At 38.0% G+C, this 23,159-nt stretch overlaps 2 protein-coding genes across 6 annotated transcripts in view; one reads left to right on the top strand and one right to left on the bottom strand.

Annotated features, from left to right (window-relative positions):
- LOC110459326 (lipase maturation factor 2-like) overlaps positions 1-23,159 on the top strand; it is an 86,581-nt gene that overhangs the window by 18,089 nt on the left and 45,333 nt on the right. The window lies entirely within an intron of this gene.
- The window catches only part of LOC110459327 (malignant fibrous histiocytoma-amplified sequence 1 homolog), a 46,074-nt gene continuing 22,921 nt past the window's right edge, over positions 7-23,159 (bottom strand). For 3 of the 5 annotated variants that reach the window (XM_021511526.1, XM_021511527.1, XM_021511528.1), the window contains 3 exons: positions 5,073-5,409; positions 4,609-4,635; positions 7-3,370 (listed from right to left, as the gene is read on the bottom strand). In XM_021511526.1, coding sequence (XP_021367201.1) covers positions 165-3,370; positions 4,609-4,635; positions 5,073-5,397 — 3,558 coding nt within the window. In that variant the 5' untranslated portion in view covers positions 5,398-5,409 and the 3' untranslated portion in view covers positions 7-164. Of the gene's footprint in view, positions 3,371-4,608; positions 4,636-5,072; positions 5,410-16,463; positions 16,539-23,159 lie in introns of those variants that run through there. The other 2 variants (XM_021511529.1, XM_021511530.1) reach the window with 2 other exon arrangements.

Here is a 23,159-nt window from a genome sequence, read left to right as displayed (position 1 = left end):
TACTCTGACAGAAATCTTTAACACCCGAGTGTGGGATATCATTGACTTATGTTAAATGGTACTCTGACAGAAATCTTTAACACCCGAGTATGGGATATCATTGGCTTATTTTAAGTGGTACTCTGACAGAAATCTTTAACACCCGAGTGTGGGATATCATTGGCTTATGTTTTGATGAATTTTGACTTTGGTCTCCTTGTATAACAGATGATGTGTTTGTCCCACATGTGTCCCTGAGCTCTGATTTTCCATGACAAACCCCGTATCCTTGTTACCACGTCTGTGATACATTGTGTCAGATCTTTGACGATAGATTCCAATCCATCCGAATCGTTCCCTTTGACTGTGACAGACAAAATGTCTGACTCAGTCTTGTTGTCGGATCCAAGACGTAACAGAATTTTGTCGTTTTCTGTGGTGCACAAAATTGCATCCCGCCAGTCGGCTCGAGTTATTACTACATCTTGCAGTGCTGCAGATATTCGCTCAAACGTACCATCTGTCAGCTGACCTTGGAATTCATATGCAAATGACATAACCTTTGTCCCCTGGGGCAGCATGTCCTGCCAGTGATTTTCCAGATCCTGCCCCGCCCACTTCTGACTGTACCAGGGCAGGACCAGGAGTGGCGTGCAGGCATTACTACCAAGGGGGACAGGAGGTTCAGGCACACTGTAGCAGATGTCGAGGAGAGGCATCAGGACCAGAATGTCATGGAACTGTTCATAGTCCAACTGGTGGTAGAACCAGAAACAGTTCAGCATTGGTCGGGATACCTGTCCATGATTCAGAAATATTTCCACAGAGGCTTCAAAATGTTTTCGGTCGAAGTTACCTTTACTCATGAACACCTTGTTTCTATGGTAATTGAAGAATATTTGGAAGTCGTGACGATAGATCGTGGTGATAAAGTCGACAAGGAGTCGGGGTTTGTGGAAGAGAATCAGAGACATGCCAGGAATGTCGTGGAACCACAACACTTCTCCTATGTCATGTAAGTACATCAGACACTCCTCAAGATTTTCACCTTTGATGTCAAAGGTCAAAGCCATGTCCTTGACCTCTTTCAAACGGAGGTAATAGGATTTCTCCTGCTTGAGTTTGACCTTGAACTTGTTCCAGTGGTCTGGTATGCGTCGCTGAGCATGAGGGAAGAGATCTGTATCAATGGCCATGAGTTCTATCTGGTTGATGAGACTGCTTACCCCAGGAAGTCCCTCTACAGAACTGATCACACAAACTTCCCCATCAACTTTTACTGAGTGTTTGATTAAACCTTCTAATTTATTTTTCTCAGATTCTAGATGCTGCATGTGGTCGTTGGACATATTCTGCCCGATTTCTGACTGAAGTGTTTGTATTTCTGTCTGAATCTTTGTGAGCTGTTCATGGAGATTTTCTAGGTGGCGCTTCTGTTGTTTTTTCACCTCACTTTGAACTATATCACATGTTGCCTCTTTCATTTCATCACTCTCACAGAGGTCAGCTTTAGTACCTACAAGTTTGACAACAGCACCAGGGGTGTGGACATTGAGTAGGTCCAGCCACTGACCCACCATCTCATAGTGGCTATCACTGGTATAAGCACTATGGTCATACATAATGACCACTAGGGACTTGGAGTCTAGAAATATGGGATAGCACATCTTGTATGTGGGGTCACCTCCAAAATCATTGATCACAAACTCCACAGAATTCTCTGTCCTCCATACTGTTTGTTCTATGAATCTGGTCTTGTTTAAGTTCACTTCTATTTCACCGTTTTGAATAACTGGTTCATCTTCTGAGACTTCTTCTGTTGTCTTTTTGACAGTTGTGAAGTCATCCAAGTGATCATGAATTTCGACATCTTTCTCATCCACATCCTCATTTATCCTTACTAGTGTTTTGCCGTCATGATTAATTTCCATGATCTTGTCTGCCTTCTCCTTTTGTGTACCGCCCTGGTCCATTTTGTCCTTAATTTCCTTGATCTCTTTGAGAACTTTCTTGCTTTTCATTTTCTCTTTCTCTTTCTTTTCTTCCTTCAATTTTGTGAGCTTCTTACGGATTTTCTCTCGCTCTTTTTCTGCCATGAGGGATTTACCTTGGACGAGGCCCCAAACAAAATCTGTCTTTCCACATTGAGACTCGCCCAACACCAACATTTTCTGCCTCTGGAGATTCTCAGTTTTGGTGATAGCAAGTTTCTTTAGGTATTCAAAGATTTTGGCTGGTTTTTCCGTCCTCCACACTTCGGGTGGAGGTTGTACAAGTGGGTTGTTATACAACCATAAACCACATTTACGGAACTTGTCATAGCTGTGTGCACATGTCAGACCTTTGAGCTGGTGTAGCTTCATGGGTAAGACAGCGATGCTGTTGTCTGTTGCGTCCAATGTTTCCAGTCCTGATAACTCACAAATCTCATCAGGAAGGCTGGTAAGTTTGTTCTCGCATATGACAAGTGATTTGAGTGTTTGTAGATAGCGGATGGATGGCGGGAGAGTTTGCAGCTGATTTGACCCCAGGTCAAGTTCTAGGAGGTTGTGTAACTGACCTAAGGTGGATGGTATGTGCTGCAGCTTGTTGTTGTTGACTCGTAGTTTGATGAGGCTCTTCACGTTCCCAAGTTCATCTGGGAGTGTGGCAATCTGGTTATAGGACAAATCCATAAAGACCAGATGATTCAACGTGTACAAGCTCATGGGAAGTGTCTGTATGAAGTTGTGACTAAGGTTAAACTCCCGCAGACTTATATTGTAGATCTCCATCAAGTTGTTGACCTTTGTGTTCTCCAGATCTAGAGATCGTAGTGCAGGTAATTCAAACACTACCATGGGTATGTGTTTAGACTTGATTTGTCCTGTACTTAGGTAGTTCTCCATATACGTCTGGTCGACCAGTTTACAGAAATGACGGTAGTCAAATGCCAGTGTGTGTAGTTTGGGCATTTCTGGAAGTGTTTCAGGAAGTGTTTCTATTTCATTTCCCCACATCTGAATTTCCTCTAGATCCTGGCAGTATGCTATCTCTGGTGGCAAAGTTGCTAAGTTTGTGTGCTTCAAATTAAGGGTGATCAAGTTTCCAAGATTACCAATTTCTGATGGAAGCATGTTAATCTTGTTGCGACTAATATCGAGGACTTTGAGGCTTGTCAGTCGCCATATCACAGGAGGAATGTAAGGCAGGTTGCACTCCGAGATGTTTAAATCTTCTAGATGGGTGAGTTCTTTCATTTCCATTGGAAGACCTGAGAAATCGTTTGGCCGAGCACAACGAATTCCGTTTTTGCTGATATCTAGTTTCTGTAGATTTTTCCATCGTTTAATGTCGGGCGGTAGAGTCCGCAAGTTGTTGTTGTTCAGGTACAGCTCTCCGAGGTTACTTTCTGTTGGAGAAAAAACCCAACCATCAACGACATATACTATTACTCTGTTATTAAGGACTACCCTATGTATTGTATGCAGAAGTATTAAACAACAAAAGGAAACCTTGTGTCACTTTGTGAAGATGAGGTAAATAAATGTGATACATTTAATATAACAGTTAACAATCTGAAAAAAATTATACACATAAATAATTGATGTTTTGTTTAAGACTGTTGAATATAAGTATATGTATTTTATGTTACTACAGTGTTTGTATGAAGATTTCATCTTTTATCTTTTTTCATTGTTAAATACATCAATTGAGAAGCCTCAAAATCAGTGGGAAAAAACCCTGATTGGAAACAAAAGTGTTAATTAAAAAACCAATACACAACTGAAGATCAATAGATTAACAAAGTTGGATGTAGAGGGGCGTAAGTTACCCTCGTATTATTAGTTTTTGTAAGATTTATTTCTAGTAATTGAACATAAAGCCGTCCCAATGGTAGTATGTGCATGCGTCAAATAGGAAACTTTTTACAAAAGCCGTTCACAAAATCATTCGGTAAAACTTTCAAGCTGTTTATATTTTATAGATGATAGTAAATTTTACTTTTTCTGTTCAGTGTGCCTTACTTTCAGGCAGTACATGGTTAAGGTCATGTAGCAGAGGTCAAGGTCAATTATTTGGGTCTAGGTATAAATATAATCTTTATTTATTTTACAACAATTATGAAAAAAAGTTATTTCAACTTATATTAATCACTCTTGTTGGTCCGGTTGTTAGCGCGTGGGGGCCTTATTGTGGGAGAAAACCAGGTACCTAAAGAAAACCCATGTGGTCGGGCGGGTGACCCCAACCTATTTTCACATCCGATCAGGGAATCAAAATCTTGCCGCCTTGGTGAAAGGCAAGTGTGCTATCCACTGCGCCACCGACCAACCTGGATTAGGGTTAGTGGACTTATCTCAAAGTTTAGATATTTCCCTTTCATTAATCTGTGTTACCCATTAAGAACATGCGGTATTGTCTTGCCAGTTAAAACTTAGTTAACTCTGGTTTCATATTATGTTATTTTGTCTCTTTTTTTTTGAAAATTTCAAATCAAATCACTTAAACTCATTCACCCCTGAATTTTCATAATGGACTATTCCAACCTTTGAATTGGAAAAGTTCAAATGTGTATTCAGGGGTGAATGGTTTTTTTTTCTTTTTTTCTGAAGCCATGCAGCAGTAATGTCAGTATATATTACCTACCCTCTGTGTCGATTACAAAGGATTTCTCTTTGGGAAGTAAATTCAATACAAAAAATTAATTCCAACAGTACAAATACACAAGTAAAATCAAAAAGGTACATATATGTATTGAAGTTATAGTATCAATCAACAAAGAGTTACTGCTAGAACAAACCTTATCACATTATAAACAGGGGACTGAAGTTCTGAAATGCCAACTTTGGGAAGTAGGACAATCAGTATGTTAAAACAAGAACAGACATTTCAATGATATCTAAACTCTAGATATATAATTTTGTCAATATATATTTTTCTGATGAACATTTTTTATGCACATGTGTCAGTATTCAAATAAATTGTTTCAAAAAGAAAATAACTGCATATTTTAAGATGCAAAAAAATAAACCCAGCTGATTTGGAAATGTTGACTTATTCTAGAAAACTTTTAAACAACAGAGACGAGGAGCATTGAGAGAGACACCCACCGTGAAGTAGGCTGACTGGTATCACTGTTAGCCCCTCCCCTGTGAACACCCTTTTCTTTAGCCCGGACTCCGTCAGGTCCGACACTTTCATGGTCACTGTCCGCTTCTTCTTGGCTGATTTTGTTGATTGATCTGAGGATGCACTCTTTTTGCTGCGTGACGGGGATGGTGTTTTGTCATTGCTCTTTTTAGATCGTCCCGATTTAGGGGGCGAGTTGGACGGTCCCCGTTGAGCAGACCGTGGTGGTGAGATACTGTCAGATGTTCTTACTTTCGCCCTCCTTGGCGAATCTTTTCGCGGACTGTCAGGCTCAAAATCAGACATCTTCTTGACTTTCTGCAAGTACAGAAGATGTGTATTTCATTATACTTACTGTATTTCGTAATCTAATGGTTTCAGGTCTTAAATCCAATCAAACAAACGCTAAATGATCTCTATCATTAATATTATAATAATAAACAACATTCAATTCAATTTGTAAAATTACTCTATGGCGCTTTACAACATTGATGGCTTTACAGCATAAATGATTGACATTTATATTTATATTTATTTTGTATTTATATTTCTTTGACTCAGTCTCTTAATAACCCTAGTGACTCAAAATGTTGTCACAAAACCTGTGAATGCTTTCCAATGGGAACCTGTGTGGGATATCTGTTATACTGCGACAGAAATTAGGGACAAACCGTGTTGTGACACCAGAGTAAGCATTGAATGGAAATTCCCTAAAGGGCTCAGAAAGATGTTTGTCACCTGACCAAAATGGTAGCCATAAAAAGTACAACCATTTCTTCACTAAAATTTCTGTTCCACCTTTGCTTGTTAAACCGAGAGAAACTACCCAGAAGGCAAAACAGAATTTTCATCGTTAACGTAAACACAAGGATTGAAAGCAACATACCTTGGAGGATATGTTTGTGATTAACTAGTTTCACTCAGTGATAAATCCTAGAGGTTATATTCCCCCCTGTATTTGACAGGTGGTTCTGTTTGGACACAGATTAGTCTATACTAGTTTATGGGGTTAGCTGTGTTCTAAGAAGGTCAAGTGTGAGGTTATAATAGACTGAATTGATTTTCTACTCAATACTTACATTTAAAACCATTCGTACCAGGCAAGCTTGATAAAAGTATGATTCATAAGTTTTTATTGCTGAAATATTTGTTATAATTCATCACAGCAGCTGTGTAGGTGATCGCACACATCAGCTTTAGATACTTATTTTCAGTTTGAATGTTTCAGATAGAAATCTGAGTTCAGGACTTTGTTTATTTTCATGAGAGCTAAGCCCGAACCCCTGATCACCTGTGTGGAGTGTTGGGGTATACACAGTGGTGTTTGTCCACACACAGGTATAGATTTCCTGTCAAACACCTGCCAAGAAATTTCTGTATTTGTGCATGTATATTATTGTTGGGAATATGTAGAACTATTCTATATAATATATGAATATTTGTACTAAGTAAATGTTGGCAAACTACCTAGAGAATGTTTTGAGTACTGAAGTTCATGTTACGTTAATAGAACTCTATTATTTGGTAACAGTACTGTAGTATTGTGTTTGCTGAATTAAACTAAGCAGATACATTTTGTTTCACCTGCAGTTCAAGGTGTATTCCTATGTTGGCCAGTGCAGGGGGATGTGTGACAGGATTTGTTTAATCCTGTAGCACTGGCAGTATCACTGCCGATTATATATAAATGTGTGACAGGATTTGTGTAATCCTATAGTACTGGCAGTATCACTGCCGATTATATATAAATGTGTGACAGGATTTGTGTAATCCTGTAGTACTGGCAGTATCACTGCCGATTATATATAAATGTGTGACAGGATTTGTTTAATCCTGTAGTACTGGCAGTATCACTGCCGATTATATATAAATGTGTGACAGGATTTGTTTAATCCTGTAGTACTGGCAGTATCACTGCCGATTATATATAAATGTGTGACAGGATTTGTTTAATCCTGTAGTACTGGCAGTATCACTGCCGATTATATATAAATGTGTGACAGGATTTGTTTAATCCTGTAGTACTGGCAGTATCACTGCCGATTATATATAAATGTGTGACAGGATTTGTTTAATCCTGTAGTACTGGCAGTATCACTGCCGATTATATATAAATGTGTGACAGGATTTGTTTAATCCTGTAGTACTGGCAGTATCACTGCCGATTATATATAAATGTGTGACAGGATTTGTTTAATCCTGTAGTACTGGCAGTATCACTGCCGATTATATATAAATGTGTGACAGGATTTGTTTAATCCTGTAGTACTGGCAGTATCACTGCCGATTATATATAAATGTGTGACAGGATTTGTTTAATCCTGTAGTACTGGCAGTATCACTGCCGATTATATATAAATGTGTGACAGGATTTGTTTAATCCTGTAGTACTGGCAGTATCACTGCCGATTATATATAAATGTGTGACAGGATTTGTTTAATCCTGTAGTACTGGCAGTATCACTGCCGATTATATATAAATGTGTGACAGGATTTGTTTAATCCTGTAGTACTGGCAGTATCACTGCCGATTATATATAAATGTGTGACAGGATTTGTTTAATCCTGTAGTACTGGCAGTATCACTGCCGATTATATATAAATGTGTGACAGGATTTGTTTAATCCTGTAGTACTGGCAGTATCACTGCCGATTATATATAAATGTGTGACAGGATTTGTTTAATCCTGTAGTACTGGCAGTATCACTGCCGATTATATATAAATGTGTGACAGGATTTGTTTAATCCTGTAGTACTGGCAGTATCACTGCCGATTATATATAAATGTGTGACAGGATTTGTTTAATCCTGTAGTACTGGCAGTATCACTGCCGATTATATATAAATGTGTGACAGGATTTGTTTAATCCTGTAGTACTGGCAGTATCACTGCCGATTATATATAAATGTGTGACAGGATTTGTTTAATCCTGTAGTACTGGCAGTATCACTGCCGATTATATATAAATGTGTGACAGGATTTGTTTAATCCTGTAGTACTGGCAGTATCACTGCCGATTATATATAAATGTGTGACAGGATTTGTTTAATCCTGTAGTACTGGCAGTATCACTGCCGATTATATATAAATGTGTGACAGGATTTGTTTAATCCTGTAGTACTGGCAGTATCACTGCCGATTATATATAAATGTGTGACAGGATTTGTTTAATCCTGTAGTACTGGCAGTATCACTGCCGATTATATATAAATGTGTGACAGGATTTGTTTAATCCTGTAGTACTGGCAGTATCACTGCCGATTATATATAAATGTGTGACAGGATTTGTTTAATCCTGTAGTACTGGCAGTATCACTGCCGATTATATATAAATGTGTGACAGGATTTGTTTAATCCTGTAGTACTGGCAGTATCACTGCCGATTATATATAAATGTGTGACAGGATTTGTTTAATCCTGTAGTACTGGCAGTATCACTGCCGATTATATATAAATGTGTGACAGGATTTGTTTAATCCTGTAGTACTGGCAGTATCACTGCCGATTATATATAAATGTGTGACAGGATTTGTTTAATCCTGTAGTACTGGCAGTATCACTGCCGATTATATATAAATGTGTGACAGGATTTGTTTAATCCTGTAGTACTGGCAGTATCACTGCCGATTATATATAAATGTGTGACAGGATTTGTTTAATCCTGTAGTACTGGCAGTATCACTGCCGATTATATATAAATGTGTGACAGGATTTGTTTAATCCTGTAGTACTGGCAGTATCACTGCCGATTATATATAAATGTGTGACAGGATTTGTTTAATCCTGTAGTACTGGCAGTATCACTGCCGATTATATATAAATGTGTGACAGGATTTGTTTAATCCTGTAGTACTGGCAGTATCACTGCCGATTATATATAAATGTGTGACAGGATTTGTTTAATCCTGTAGTACTGGCAGTATCACTGCCGATTATATATAAATGTGTGACAGGATTTGTTTAATCCTGTAGTACTGGCAGTATCACTGCCGATTATATATAAATGTGTGACAGGATTTGTTTAATCCTGTAGTACTGGCAGTATCACTGCCGATTATATATAAATGTGTGACAGGATTTGTTTAATCCTGTAGTACTGGCAGTATCACTGCCGATTATATATAAATGTGTGACAGGATTTGTTTAATCCTGTAGTACTGGCAGTATCACTGCCGATTATATATAAATGTGTGACAGGATTTGTTTAATCCTGTAGTACTGGCAGTATCACTGCCGATTATATATAAATGTGTGACAGGATTTGTTTAATCCTGTAGTACTGGCAGTATCACTGCCGATTATATATAAATGTGTGACAGGATTTGTTTAATCCTGTAGTACTGGCAGTATCACTGCCGATTATATATAAATGTGTGACAGGATTTGTTTAATCCTGTAGTACTGGCAGTATCACTGCCGATTATATATAAATGTGTGACAGGATTTGTTTAATCCTGTAGTACTGGCAGTATCACTGCCGATTATATATAAATGTGTGACAGGATTTGTTTAATCCTGTAGTACTGGCAGTATCACTGCCGATTATATATAAATGTGTGACAGGATTTGTTTAATCCTGTAGTACTGGCAGTATCACTGCCGATTATATATAAATGTGTGACAGGATTTGTTTAATCCTGTAGTACTGGCAGTATCACTGCCGATTATATATAAATGTGTGACAGGATTTGTTTAATCCTGTAGTACTGGCAGTATCACTGCCGATTATATATAAATGTGTGACAGGATTTGTTTAATCCTGTAGTACTGGCAGTATCACTGCCGATTATATATAAATGTGTGACAGGATTTGTTTAATCCTGTAGTACTGGCAGTATCACTGCCGATTATATATAAATGTGTGACAGGATTTGTTTAATCCTGTAGTACTGGCAGTATCACTGCCGATTATATATAAATGTGTGACAGGATTTGTTTAATCCTGTAGTACTGGCAGTATCACTGCCGATTATATATAAATGTGTGACAGGATTTGTTTAATCCTGTAGTACTGGCAGTATCACTGCCGATTATATATAAATGTGTGACAGGATTTGTTTAATCCTGTAGTACTGGCAGTATCACTGCCGATTATATATAAATGTGTGACAGGATTTGTTTAATCCTGTAGTACTGGCAGTATCACTGCCGATTATATATAAATGTGTGACAGGATTTGTTTAATCCTGTAGTACTGGCAGTATCACTGCCGATTATATATAAATGTGTGACAGGATTTGTTTAATCCTGTAGTACTGGCAGTATCACTGCCGATTATATATAAATGTGTGACAGGATTTGTTTAATCCTGTAGTACTGGCAGTATCACTGCCGATTATATATAAATGTCTGACAGGATTTGTTTAATCCTGTAGTACTGGCAGTATCACTGCCGATTATATATAAATGTCTGACAGGATCTGTTTAATCCTGTAGTACTGGCAGTATCACTGCCGATTATATATAAATGTGTGACAGGATTTGTTAAATCCTGTAGTACTGGCAGTATCACTGCCGATTATATATAAATGTCTGACAGGATTTGTTTAATCCTGTAGTACTGACAGTATCACTGCCGATTATATATAAATGTGTGACAGGATCTGTGTAATCCTGTAGTACTGGTAGTATCACTGCAGGTTATATATAAATGTAAGTTAAGGACATGTACTGTAACTGTGTTACTTTGGAAGAACCTTTATATTTACATACAGATTGAAAAATAAAGAAATTAAACTGAAAAGAAAATGCCAAGCTTTGACTTTGCAAACTTTGTTATCTGAATTTAAATTCAAATTCATTTTATTGGAATCCCATCCTATGCATGCTGTATTTTGTTAAAGATTTTATGAAAAAAATCATGAATTTGAATTTTAGCTCAATGCATGATTAAGCTGTGTAGCTTGAAACAACTATGACATTATGAGCCTATTACAATGATACAAAGGAGTATGCCTCAATGCTTGACTGTTCTTCCTGAGATGTTAAAAGATTGGCTTACTTATCAGATGTTGTATAAGAAACATAAAAATACATGTATATACAATATAAACCTATATTTAACGGGGAAAAAAACAACACTTTTATAAAGAAACATCTTTCAAAATCTAAGTGCAAAATGTTTCAACGTAATAATACATACAGTATACAAATATAATTTATTTCTGTAGTGATCATTTCGAACAATTTTTCTTTTCAGTATTCTTCAAAATATCTGCAGATATTTGTTATTATATAAGCTTTTTACTGAGATATTGTCTGGTGCTGGATGTGTTGCTGTGAATGTCTCGTTTGTTGTGTAAATTAGGTGTTCCAGTTTAACTTACACACATTTTATTGCTTAAAGCAGTAATATTGTCCCAGTATATGTACAACTAGCTGTAATAACCAGCATGCATTGAAATAAGTCTATGATGATCTTAGGCAGATTAAGAAACTGGGAGTAAATATTGGTTTCACAAACCACATTGTTCTAAAAGTCTTACAATGTACCAACATATTGGTCAAGATTTGTATAAAACTTGAAGAAGTACAAATCTATCTTCAACGATATCACATCCCTATTTAACATCATGCTACCACATTTGGTACAATTTTGACAGTTTTTCAGTGATGATCTTGTATCCAAAGTAATTTGTTTTGAAAATTAGAAAGCTGAACTTGAAGTAATATTTCATCCGTTTTCCGGCCATGATAATGTTCCCAAATTGGTACACCAAAATTATCAAAGGCTATGAAACTTGTTTTTAGCTCACCTGGTCTGAAGGACCGCCATACCGCAGCGTCCGTCCGTCCGTCAACTTTTCCTTTAAAACGCTACTAGTCATGATCGACTGAGCAGATTTTGACCAAATTTGGTCAGAAGCATCCTTGGGGGAAGGGGAACAAGTTTTGTATAAATGGTGGGTCTGGCCCCCCCCTAGGGATTGAGGGGTGGGGCGCAATAGGGGAAATATAGCAAATTCTGTAAACTCCTTCTTCTTCTGTAGGAATGAAAGGATTTGTTCCATATTCGGTCTTAAGCATCCTTGGGTGAAGGGAAACAAATTTTGTATAAATCGTGGGTCTGGCCCACCAGGGGGAATAGGGGTGGGGCCCAATAGGGGAAACATAGCAAATTATTCTTTAAAATCCTTCTTCTCCTGTAGGAATGAAAGGATTTGTTCCAAATTTGGTCTTAAGCATCCTTGGGTGAAGGGAAACCAATTTTGTATAAATCGTGGGTCTGGCCCACCAGGGGCCATAGGGGTGGGGCCCAATAGGGGAAACATAGCAAATTATTCTTTAAAATCCTTCTTCTGTAGGAATGAAAGGATTTGGTCCATATTTAGTGTGAAGCATCCTTGGGTAACGGGGAACCAATTTTGTATAGACGATGGGTCTGGCCCCCCAGGGGGCTGAGGGGCGGGGCCCAATAGGGGAAACATGGCAAATTCTTTTAAATCCTTCTTATTCTGTAGGAATGAAAGGATTTGGTCCATATTTGGTCTGAAGCATTCTTGGGTGAAGGGGAACCAATTTTGTTTAAACCGTGGGTCTGTCCCCCCTGGGGGCTGATAAGGTCAGGGCCCTATAGGGGAAATGTAACAAATTCTTTAAAATCCTTCTTCTTCTGTAGGAATGAAAGGATTTGTTCCATATTTGGTCTGAAGCATCATTCGGTGATGGGGAAACCCATTTTGTATAAACCGTGGGTCTGGCCCCCCAGGGGCCTGAGGGACGGGGCTTAATAGGGGAAACATAGCAAATTATTCTTTAAAATAAATCCTTCTTCTTCTGTAGGAATGAAAGGATTTGTTCCATATTTGGTGTGGAGTATCCTTGGGTAAAGGGGGACCAATTTTGTATAGATGGTGGGTGTGGCCCACCTTGGACCTGAGGGGCAGGGCCCAATAGGGGAAATATAGGTAAAACCTTTATAATCGTTCTTGTACCATAGGGATTAAGGGATATTATCCTAATTTAGTCTGGAGCATCCTTAGGCAAAAGGGACTCAATTTCGTATAAACAGCAAGTGTGGCCCCTCTGGGGGCAGAAGGAAGGGGCCAAATATGGGAAACATAGCAAATTCTTCAAAATCCTTTCTTCTTCTGTAGCAATGACAGGCTTTTGTCCAAATTTTGTATGAAGCACCTTTGAGTGAAGGGGAAACAATTTTATATAAACGGTGTGTCTGACTCCCCTGGAGGCAGAGAGGCGGGGCCCAATAGGGGAAATAGAGGTAAAACCTTTAAAATCCTTCTTCTACCATAGGGATTAAGGGATTTTATCCAAATTTAGTCTTGAATATCCTTGGGCCAAGGGGACTCAATTTTGTATAAGTAGTGGGTGTGGTCTCCCAGGGGGTAGAAGGGCGGGGCCCAATAGGAGAAATAGAGGTAAAACCTTTAAAATCCTTCTTTGACCATCAGGATTAAGGTATTTTATCCTTATTTGATCTGGAGCATCCTTGGGTCAAGGGGACTCAATTTTGTATAATTGATGGGTATGACCCCCCCCCCCCCTGGGGGGGGGGCTCTGTTTGAAGTTTTTTCTTGCTATATCTCAAGTACTGGATGGTTTTTTTCTGAAATTTCATATGTACTTACAGCACCTACCTTGGAGTGCTATATCTGTACTTCATACCAATTATTTTAAACATATTCAGGTGAGCGATACAGGCCCTCTGGGCCTCTTGTTATTTCTACTAGTTGCAACAAAGAATATTGCATTTATAAATACAATACTGAACTACAATTGTGATATATCACTTTAGTATTATAATAATAATTTGAGGTTCTTATATACTGTTTTATCATTTTCACAAATTATCATCCGTGGTTTTAGGGCCTTTGCATCCAGCCAAGATATTTCTCAACTCCCTGGGGAGCATACAGTCGGAGCTGCCATTTCGGCGCTAACAGCTAGCATTCAACAATTCTAGCACTGCCCAACCACGTACTCATTTACAGCTGAGTAGACTGGAATAAGTGGAGTAAAGTATCTTGCTTAAAGATACAACATAGTGCCGTGATGTGACTCGAACCCGATATCCTTCGGTCATGAGCCTGGCGTCCTACCACTAGACTACCATGCCTCCTACTAGACTACCGTGCCTCCTACTAGACTACCGTGCCTCCTTATCTAGTTATAAGGACTAGAAATCAACATTTAAACATGCATATCATAAACCCCTTCAAAATCCTCCAAAATGTCATCGACATATGTCGTTTTTTTTTGGTTTTCTGACAAGTTTGCTTTGAACCAAAGCAAAAGTATTTGCTGGAAGTGCTGATGGATATCTCTATTGTTATACAATCGGAGAAAAATACACAAATCTAATTTAAAAGTATTATTGGAACCATTTTATGTCCGTGTGCGGTATGTTAGTGAAGAGGAGAGTAGTGACAAGGTCAGGTGATATAGTGTTTGTGAAGTAGTCAGATAAAGTCTGTAAAGCTCTGCCATGTCGTTATAAACTTTAACAGTGAAGTATCAATAGTTTGATAAAATTTATTACCTTCTGGCTTCGTGCATGTTCTATAGTTTATGGCCGGTTAATGACCTGATTTGGTTGGCCCCATAATGGCATAGAAGGAAGTTTATATACTGTATAAAAATGTTTTTTAAGGAACATTTTTGACCAGGTAATCTGTTAAAAGTTTAACTGCTAACAATTCAAGTGTCATGTAAACGACTTTGTTTATGATATTCTATCCTTATATAGTATTGTCATACTGAAGTATCCTACATGTAGCTGAGAACAGTACACTCCACATACAAATCTAACAAGAATAGATCATGAGTATCATACAGTCATTTAGCCTGGGTTTACTGCAGTAGATTTTAACTCCAGTCAAAATCACACACTATACACTCTGTAACTCTCTACAATGGGATTGCAAATATTTAAGCAGTTCATTCAAGCTTATAACTTACAAAATAAAACAGATTTTCATATCTGTTTCTATTAAAATTTGTCCCTTTCATCCCCATATGACATAATGGATCAATCTTTCACCAGCATTGGCTAAACTATATATTGTAAGTTTGTGGGGTTGTTTGAAGCGTTTCTCATGGCAATGTGAACAACAAGCTAATTTGGTCCTTGTAACTAAACACTTCAGCTTGAATCCCGGAGAAACACATTTTGTAATGCACACAACATGTCTGTAATCATAAGATGACAAAATTGCGTGCAAATCTTTGATCTTTTAAATGGCCTGTGGTGTCACATTGCAGTACAACATACAGGTGTGCCTAGGATTTCTCACATAAAACAGGTAGAAAACAGCGAGAAATGAACAGTAAGTAATGTTCACATGTTTGTCAGGTCGATATGAAAATGTTATTAATCTATAAATAAAAGTGTCAAATTTTTAATAAAGTATGCTTTGCTTCATCAATATAGACAAAGGGAACTTTGATTTAATTGTGATCTACAGTAAACATGTACTGATGATATAGAAGATAACTCAGAATTCTCACAACTTTGTAACCTTTGAATTCATTCATTAGACTTTAAATTATTTGTAAAGTTAAAACACTTCCTTTTGACTTTGAATATATTTCTACTTCTAAGAAATAAAAAAAATCTTTTAAATAATTTCACACAACTTTGTCACAACTGAGGGACAGCCAAGAAAAAAAAATCAATAACGGCTTGTCAGCTGGTCACTCAATGTTGTCCGGTATTGTCAGTGAACTTGTGTTTACAAGTCAGTAATCCTGTCAGTATAGCAGATTCTACCAGGAATTCATTTTTGTGTAAACTTTGTCTTTACAAAATGTTTTTTGATCCAACAGAAACCTGGTTGTATTCCATTCCCATACAAGCACTGTATATAATAAAAGTAATAATTCAAAGTTCTTATATACCGTTTTATCAAAACCTAGTTCGTAGATCGTCTCAAAGCGCTTAACAAATTATTATCCGTGGTTATAGGGCCTTTACAACCAGCCAATATCTTTCTCAACTCCCTGGGGAGCATACAGCCGGTGCTACCATTTCGGCGCTAACAGCTAGCATTCAACAATTCTAGCACTGCCCAACCACGTTCTCATTTACAGCTGATCATGAGTAGACTGGAACAAGTGGAGTAAAGTATCTTGCTCAAAGATACAACATAGTGCCGTGATGTGACTCGAACCCGCAACCCTTTGGTCACGAGCTCGGCGTCCTACCACTAGACTACCGTGCCTCCTATAGCTATAACTATCTATAGAAACCTGAAGCCGTAACAATGTTATTATCGTCAGTTCAAATTGCATTAACAAAACCTAGAAGAAACTGCTACTCCAGAAAATATTTACTGTTGTCCTATATCTCCTCAGGAAATCTTAGAAAACACTATATGCAATGAGGTTTTGTCCCCCAGTAAGACCACCTACCTGAGTTTTGGAATCCCCATGCTTGGTGTCCTGATGTTTGAATGTAACTCGAGAGGGTCTCTTAAAAGTAGCACTTTTTATCATGATTTTTCTGTTTTTCTCACAAACAGCACATGTTCCCTAAAACTCTGAGGATGTTCAGTCCCACATAGTAATCACCAACTGTCCAGAACAGACCGGAGACAAGGCCGTAGTTGTCTGTACTCAATGTTCGGGTAGCTTGTGTATAACGGTCAGTGTCCTGTTATCTATATTTTATCATTCTGATCACAATGTTATCTTTTCATTGAAAGTGACACAATTGCTGGTATGACCACCTCTTGGCAGGGATCATCAACCGAGGGGCCTTAAAACCCTGGTCGACACTGTCCTTTTTATACACTTAAATACACAATCCGTGTTTGAATGGATGTGTATTGGGACCTAGGTGTTGCGGGGGAATTTTATGAGATTAAAGCACACGACTAGGAGAGGTCGATAGGGTGAAATAAATGCTACTCTCCCCTACTCTTAAACTTGGAATGACTGGTGTTTAATGATGGGAGGTCAGCATTTATGAGATAAGGGGACAAATTTGAAATTAAACGTCATGTAATTTTAGCTACTTATGTATACAATAAATGGCTGTTTAATGTCGTGATTCATTAAGTAAAATGTAGATTGGTTTTGGCAAAATGACATTATTTATGATTTAAAAGTCCAAGGTAAACATGCTAAAAGCTATGAGTAGACGTTGAATTTCTACAATATTCTGTCTACATGTATTTGGTTCTTTTACAACGTGCACATTAAGTACACTGGCATACCCAGTACTGTATATACAGGTAGAAGGTGGATTTTTAATTTATTTGATCAATATTTCTTGATAAAAATGTGTAGAATTTGTGTATTGTTGAGACAATTGACACAGCACTAAACAGCTTTGTTATTTGCCTTGTAGTGTCAGCTATTATTATACCTGTATAGTGTTACATAGTGGGATCTATCGTCATAGAAAGCTTAGTCGTACATGATAAGTGGGGACACCGATGGTTTGATTTGACCCCTTAAAGATTTCACGGTAAATCAGTCTTCATACTTTCATAATTGTATACATTTACGTCATCATTATATTATAAAATAAGCATCATCCCAGGATGTAGACTTGCTCAAGTCCATTTAAGGACTCATTTGGATAAAAAATTAATTCCAATTTTGTATAAACAGCGGGTTTGTCCCCCGAGGGGCCTGAGGGGTGGGGCCCAATAGGGAACACATCGTAAATTCTTTAAAATCCTTCTTCTTCTGTAGGAATGAAAGGATTTGTTCCATATTTGGTCTGAAGCATCCTTGGGTGAAGGGGAACCAATTTTGTATAAACCGTGGGTCTGGCCCCCGAGGGGCCTGAGGGGCGGGGCCCAATAGGGAACACATAGTAAATTCTTTAAAATCCTACTTCTTCTGTAGGAATGAAAGGATTTGTTCCATATTTGGTCTGAAGCATCCTCTGGTGAAGGGGAACCAATTTTGTATAAACCCTGGGTTTGGCCCTTCAGGGGCCTGAGTGGCGGGGCCAAAAGGGGGCAATTGGGCTATATTGATTTAAGCGACTTCATCTCTGGAACTAAGAGATGGATATCAACCATATTTAACTGGAAGAATCCCTCGGTAGTGGAGATTCAAAATTTTACAAATGGTTGGGCTGACCCCCAAGGGGGCTGAGGGGCGGGGCAAAAAGGGGGCAATTTGGCTATATTGCAACAAACGACTTCTTCTGTAGAATTATGCCATGGATATCGATCATATTTGATTCGAACCATCCCTAGGTGGTGGGGATTAAAAATTGTACAAATGGTTGGGCTGACCACCCAGGGGGCTGAGAGGTGGGGCCAAAAGGGGGCAATTTGGCTATATTGCTATAAACGACTTCTGTAGAATGGATATTGATCATATTTGGTCGGAAGCGTTCATGGGAGGCAGGGATTCAAAATTGTATGAATGGTGGGGCTGACCCCCCCCCCCAATAAAAAGTGTATTACTTTGAAATGGTTGAGATCCCCACGGTATAAATGCACATATGCTTCCAGCAGGATGGCCTTGGGGTCTGCCCCACCCTTGGAGACTTAACCCCTGGGTCATAACTTTGAAATGGTTAAGACCCCCACCCCATAACTATGTATACAATTGTTGGGCATAAAGAGACGAATGCAGTTATGATATTAGAATTGACCCCAGGGTCTGCCCAACTCTTGCAGACTTAACCCCTGGTTCATAACTTCGAAACGGTTGAGATCCCCACCCAAAGACTATAAATACAAATGTTGGACAAAAAGAGACGAATGCAGTCATGATATTAGAATTGATCCTGGGGTCTGGCCACAACCCTAGAGATCTAGTTTCTGAGTCACAGCTTGGAAACAGTTGAGATCCCCACCCCATAACCATACATTAAATTGCTGGGCATGAAAAATCTAATACAGACATGCTACAAGAATTGGTCTGGCATATTCCCTTGGATCTCATTTGCCATTTTGCCATGATTGCTTAGATATCCAGGGAAGCGATTCAGGCCCTCTGGGCCTCTTGTTCTTATTTAAGTTTACATACAACTGAAACTGACTATATGTGTGTGTTCACACTAGTTTTGATATAAGTTTGGAGTTCAAGCAGAAAGTGCTAATGGCACTAGGGGTCAAACCAGCGCCTACCAAATGATACAAAGACTCTAGACCTCACAGTGGACCAGGACTGGTTGTATGTCTTTGACCTCACAGTGGACCAGGACTGGTTGTATGTCTTAGACCTCACAGTGGACCAGGACTGGTTGTATGTCTAATGACTTAGTTGTATCATTTCACTTTTGTTATAAAGTTTACTAAACTCTCAAACAACTTTACATACTATGTTAAATTACTGTCTGTTATTATTCCTGATCTGTTAGCCTGGGTTTCTACAGATTGGGTACAGTACCAGGTAGTCTATATTACTGTCTGCTAGCTATTTTCCTGATCTGTTAGCCTGGGTTTCTACGGACTGGGTACAGAACCAGGTAGCCTATATTACTGTCTGCTATTATTCCTGATCTGTTAGCCTGGGTTTCTACGGACTGGGTACAGTACCAGGTAGCCTATATTACTGTCTGCTATTTTTCCTGATCTGTTAGCCTGGGTTTCTACAGACCGGGTACAGTATCAGGTAGCCTATGTTGCTGTCTGCTATTATTCCTGATCTGTTAGCCTGGGTTTCTACAGACTGGGTACAGTATCAGGTAGCCGATGTTGCTGTCTGCTATTATTCCTGATCTGTTAGCCTGGGTTTCTACGGACTGGGTACAGTACCATGTAGCCTATATTACTGTCTGCTATTATTCCTGATCTGTTAGTCTGGGTTTCTACAGACTGGGTACAGTACCAGGTAGCCTATGTTGCTATGTGATCTGTTAGCCTGGGTTTCTACAGACTGGGTACAGTACCAGGTGCCGGTCGGAGATATCCAGTAGATATCAGACAGAACTATATCATTGCCATCAGCCATGTGGTATTTGTGTAACAGCTCATTAGGCCTATTGTTATGAGACTAGAACCCAGACATAAGACCGTCACAATGTATATTTAACCTATCGTGGAACATACAAGATGAGACACACGATCCTGTACTAGTTAAATATAGTTATGATAGAGCAATATATAATAGACTATGTTACAGGGATATTTTTCGCTCACATTCACACCTAATCATTCAATGTTCTCTTGTTAGCTATAAACTCCTAAGTTTTAACTTTTGTTATTTTCTTTTTATTCACTATAGTTAAATGATTCCAGTATACATTTTTAGATATTAAAGAAAATTATCGCTGTACAGTATTGAGATTTCAGTTATATCTACCTAATTACATATTGGTACTATCATTGTGACAGGGGGGTTGTCAGGATGACTCTAGTTCTGTGTACAGTAATAGTCAATATGCCTGTAGCTTCCCAATACATATAATCATAATATCAAGCTCAGCTGTAGTAAACAGATCTTGTGGTTTGTTTATTGCCATTATCAGTGATGTGTACAGAAACTGGCTATACCTTTGTGGTAGTTTAATTATATGGTGTAGATTATTTTCCATATTATGACAAACACTTGTATTTAAATCAGCAGAGACTTTAATAGAGTTATTACCCGTAAGATGCTTTGTAATATTGACTTTTGTCTTACTCAAAATATAAGTTTGTGAGCTTTTAGATTTTCATAGGATCAAGTCACATGTGAGTTAACAGGTTGCAGTGATAATTAACTTTGTGTATGCAGTTATAACTTTGTGTATTGCATGGGTTTCTTAAATATCTTATTTAACCTTATCTATATTACAGTAAGAGTCATTTAGAAGCATTCATACGACCGTGAAACAAAACATCATATCTCCTGGCAGTGCATCCTCAAACATCATAACTGCTGGCAAGTGTGTGCCCTGGTCTCAAATTTGGTGGGTGAAGACTTTTTATGCCCCACCATTTATTTTTTCAACAGAAGTAAATTTGTAATTTTTTTCTGTGTGATAATCAATATTTTTGGCCATGGTAGTGGGGAGATATGAAAGTTTGTTTTCCTCAGTGTTGGCCCAGATATATTGCCTTCCACCTAGTACTTAGTACAGTGTACTGGGATATAGAAGTGGATTGGGATACCCCCCAGACGTATATCACATTGTCAGGCTAACACTGTCCCTGGAGGGTACAGTGTACTGGGATATAGAAGTGAATTGGGATACCCCCAGACCTATATCACATTGTCAGGCTAACACTGTCCCTTGAGGGGCTTTGTGTGTTTTATGTAACCTATACTTTGTTACAATATTGACACTGTGTCTCTATTGGAGTTTGGATATATACCTATACATACTACAGACTATCTTCAGGATCATCTCTAGGTGTATATCATATCTGAATGAACATATTTCAGATGAATAAAAAAAGGTTTACCCAGCCCCCAATTTGAGGTACCGGTATTTCTTAAAAGGTTTCTGAACTATCAGGTATGGTCACACCTGATTAAAGATTCTTTTGTACCAACCAGACTTTCTATGTATCAGCCTATTCATCAAGATATTTTAATTTCTATATCTATATATATATATAGAATGGATCATGAAATAATTAATCCTGAGATTGTTCACTAGCTCAGGTAAAACTGATTGTACACACCACACTAAACAGGCTCTAGAATATTGATAAGTCAGTCTATATAATATCGAGGCAATCATGTTAGATTGATATGTGTAGTTTCATATCCTGTGTACAGGTTTTTAATATTGGAGTAAATACACTAACTAAATATTCTGTTATATAGTACACAGAAAACTGAAATACGTAAGTTAGATCAAACAGACGAGTCTCGCTTAACATGTAGATAGATATCTACAGGTTTATTTTTATGTCAGAGGAAATTATGTAGATAACAAAAAAGATTATTGAAACTAGGAAGTTGGAATAACTTATATGTTTGTTCATTTTACATAACCCAATTTTTTAGTATCAGTAAAGTTTAAAGTTTCTATTAAATTTACATTTAAATTGAATCTTCTGACATCTACAAATAGAATCACAAAAACGTTGTACCTTAGTATTTGTACTATTCGTAGTAGATAGGAGGACAGAGATTTTACATGTTTGTATACATCGCTGTACATAATCCTTGTTCAGTATTTGTATTGATGTCTTTAGTCACCTGTAAATGATAATTTTTCGTTCGTTTCCTTTTTGAAATATAAGATACAAGATTTCTGCCTGAGAATTGCTATATTCCTTTATTAAGAATGTAATTTCAATTCTGTGATTGATGAAATTTTACCTTTACAGGAAATATAGAAAATGTTTTCTAACTCGCTGGTAGGTTATATGATAAGTCTGTACAGGTACCTGTAGCTGTACAAACACATTGATTTCTACTTTGTGTGGGGGTTTCAAGTTTATTGATTTATAAAGAGCTGTGCTGAAGGGGCTGATTCTAAGGTTATCGATACCCGTAGGCCGGGTTAAGTGGTATTGACAACTAGAAAGCTATTTTTTGGTCGGCAGAAGACAAAATTGTCTCGAAAATCAATGTGTGTTATCTGTCATTTGAAGGTCATTTCTATAGATACCTGTTTGTTGTGTATAGTGATGATTGCTAACGATTTGGTCGATAATACCAACTCCCCTCTATAACATATAGAAGCAGTAATAACGACAGTGCAGACGTTTTATTAAGTTTTCAAGACAGTCTGTGCCTTTATCAAAATAAAAACATTAAACACTGACATTACACTATATGCAAGACAAATACTAAAGATTTAGTTGCTACTGTATATTGTTAATAAGGGTTCTCTGACCAAAGGTATGGGGTGACCTGTCCTACCAAAGGTATTNAAAGGTTAATTACCATAAAAGCTCGAACAAGGTTGATAACCGCCATTATCCGACCATAATTTGTGGAGTTATGCCCCTTTATGGACTTGCCGAAACAGTGTCCGCTCGATATCTCGAGTAATTATTAACGGATTAACTTCAAACTTCACGACAAGGTTAATTACCATAAAAGCTCGGACTAGTTCAATTACCGCCATTATCCGACCATAATTTGTGGAGTTATGCCCCTTTATGGACTTGCCGAAACAGTGTCCGCTCGATATCTCGAGTAATTATTAACGGATTAACTTCAAACTTCACAACAAGGTTAATTACCATGAAA

The sequence above is a fragment of the Mizuhopecten yessoensis genome, unplaced genomic scaffold (genome assembly GCF_002113885.1).
Source record: "Mizuhopecten yessoensis strain PY_sf001 unplaced genomic scaffold, ASM211388v2 scaffold10041, whole genome shotgun sequence".
NCBI classification, from domain to species: Eukaryota; Metazoa; Mollusca; class Bivalvia; order Pectinida; family Pectinidae; genus Mizuhopecten; species Mizuhopecten yessoensis.
The sequence above is the reverse complement of the archived record's forward strand: the minus strand, read 5'-3'. Positions and strand labels throughout refer to the sequence as shown.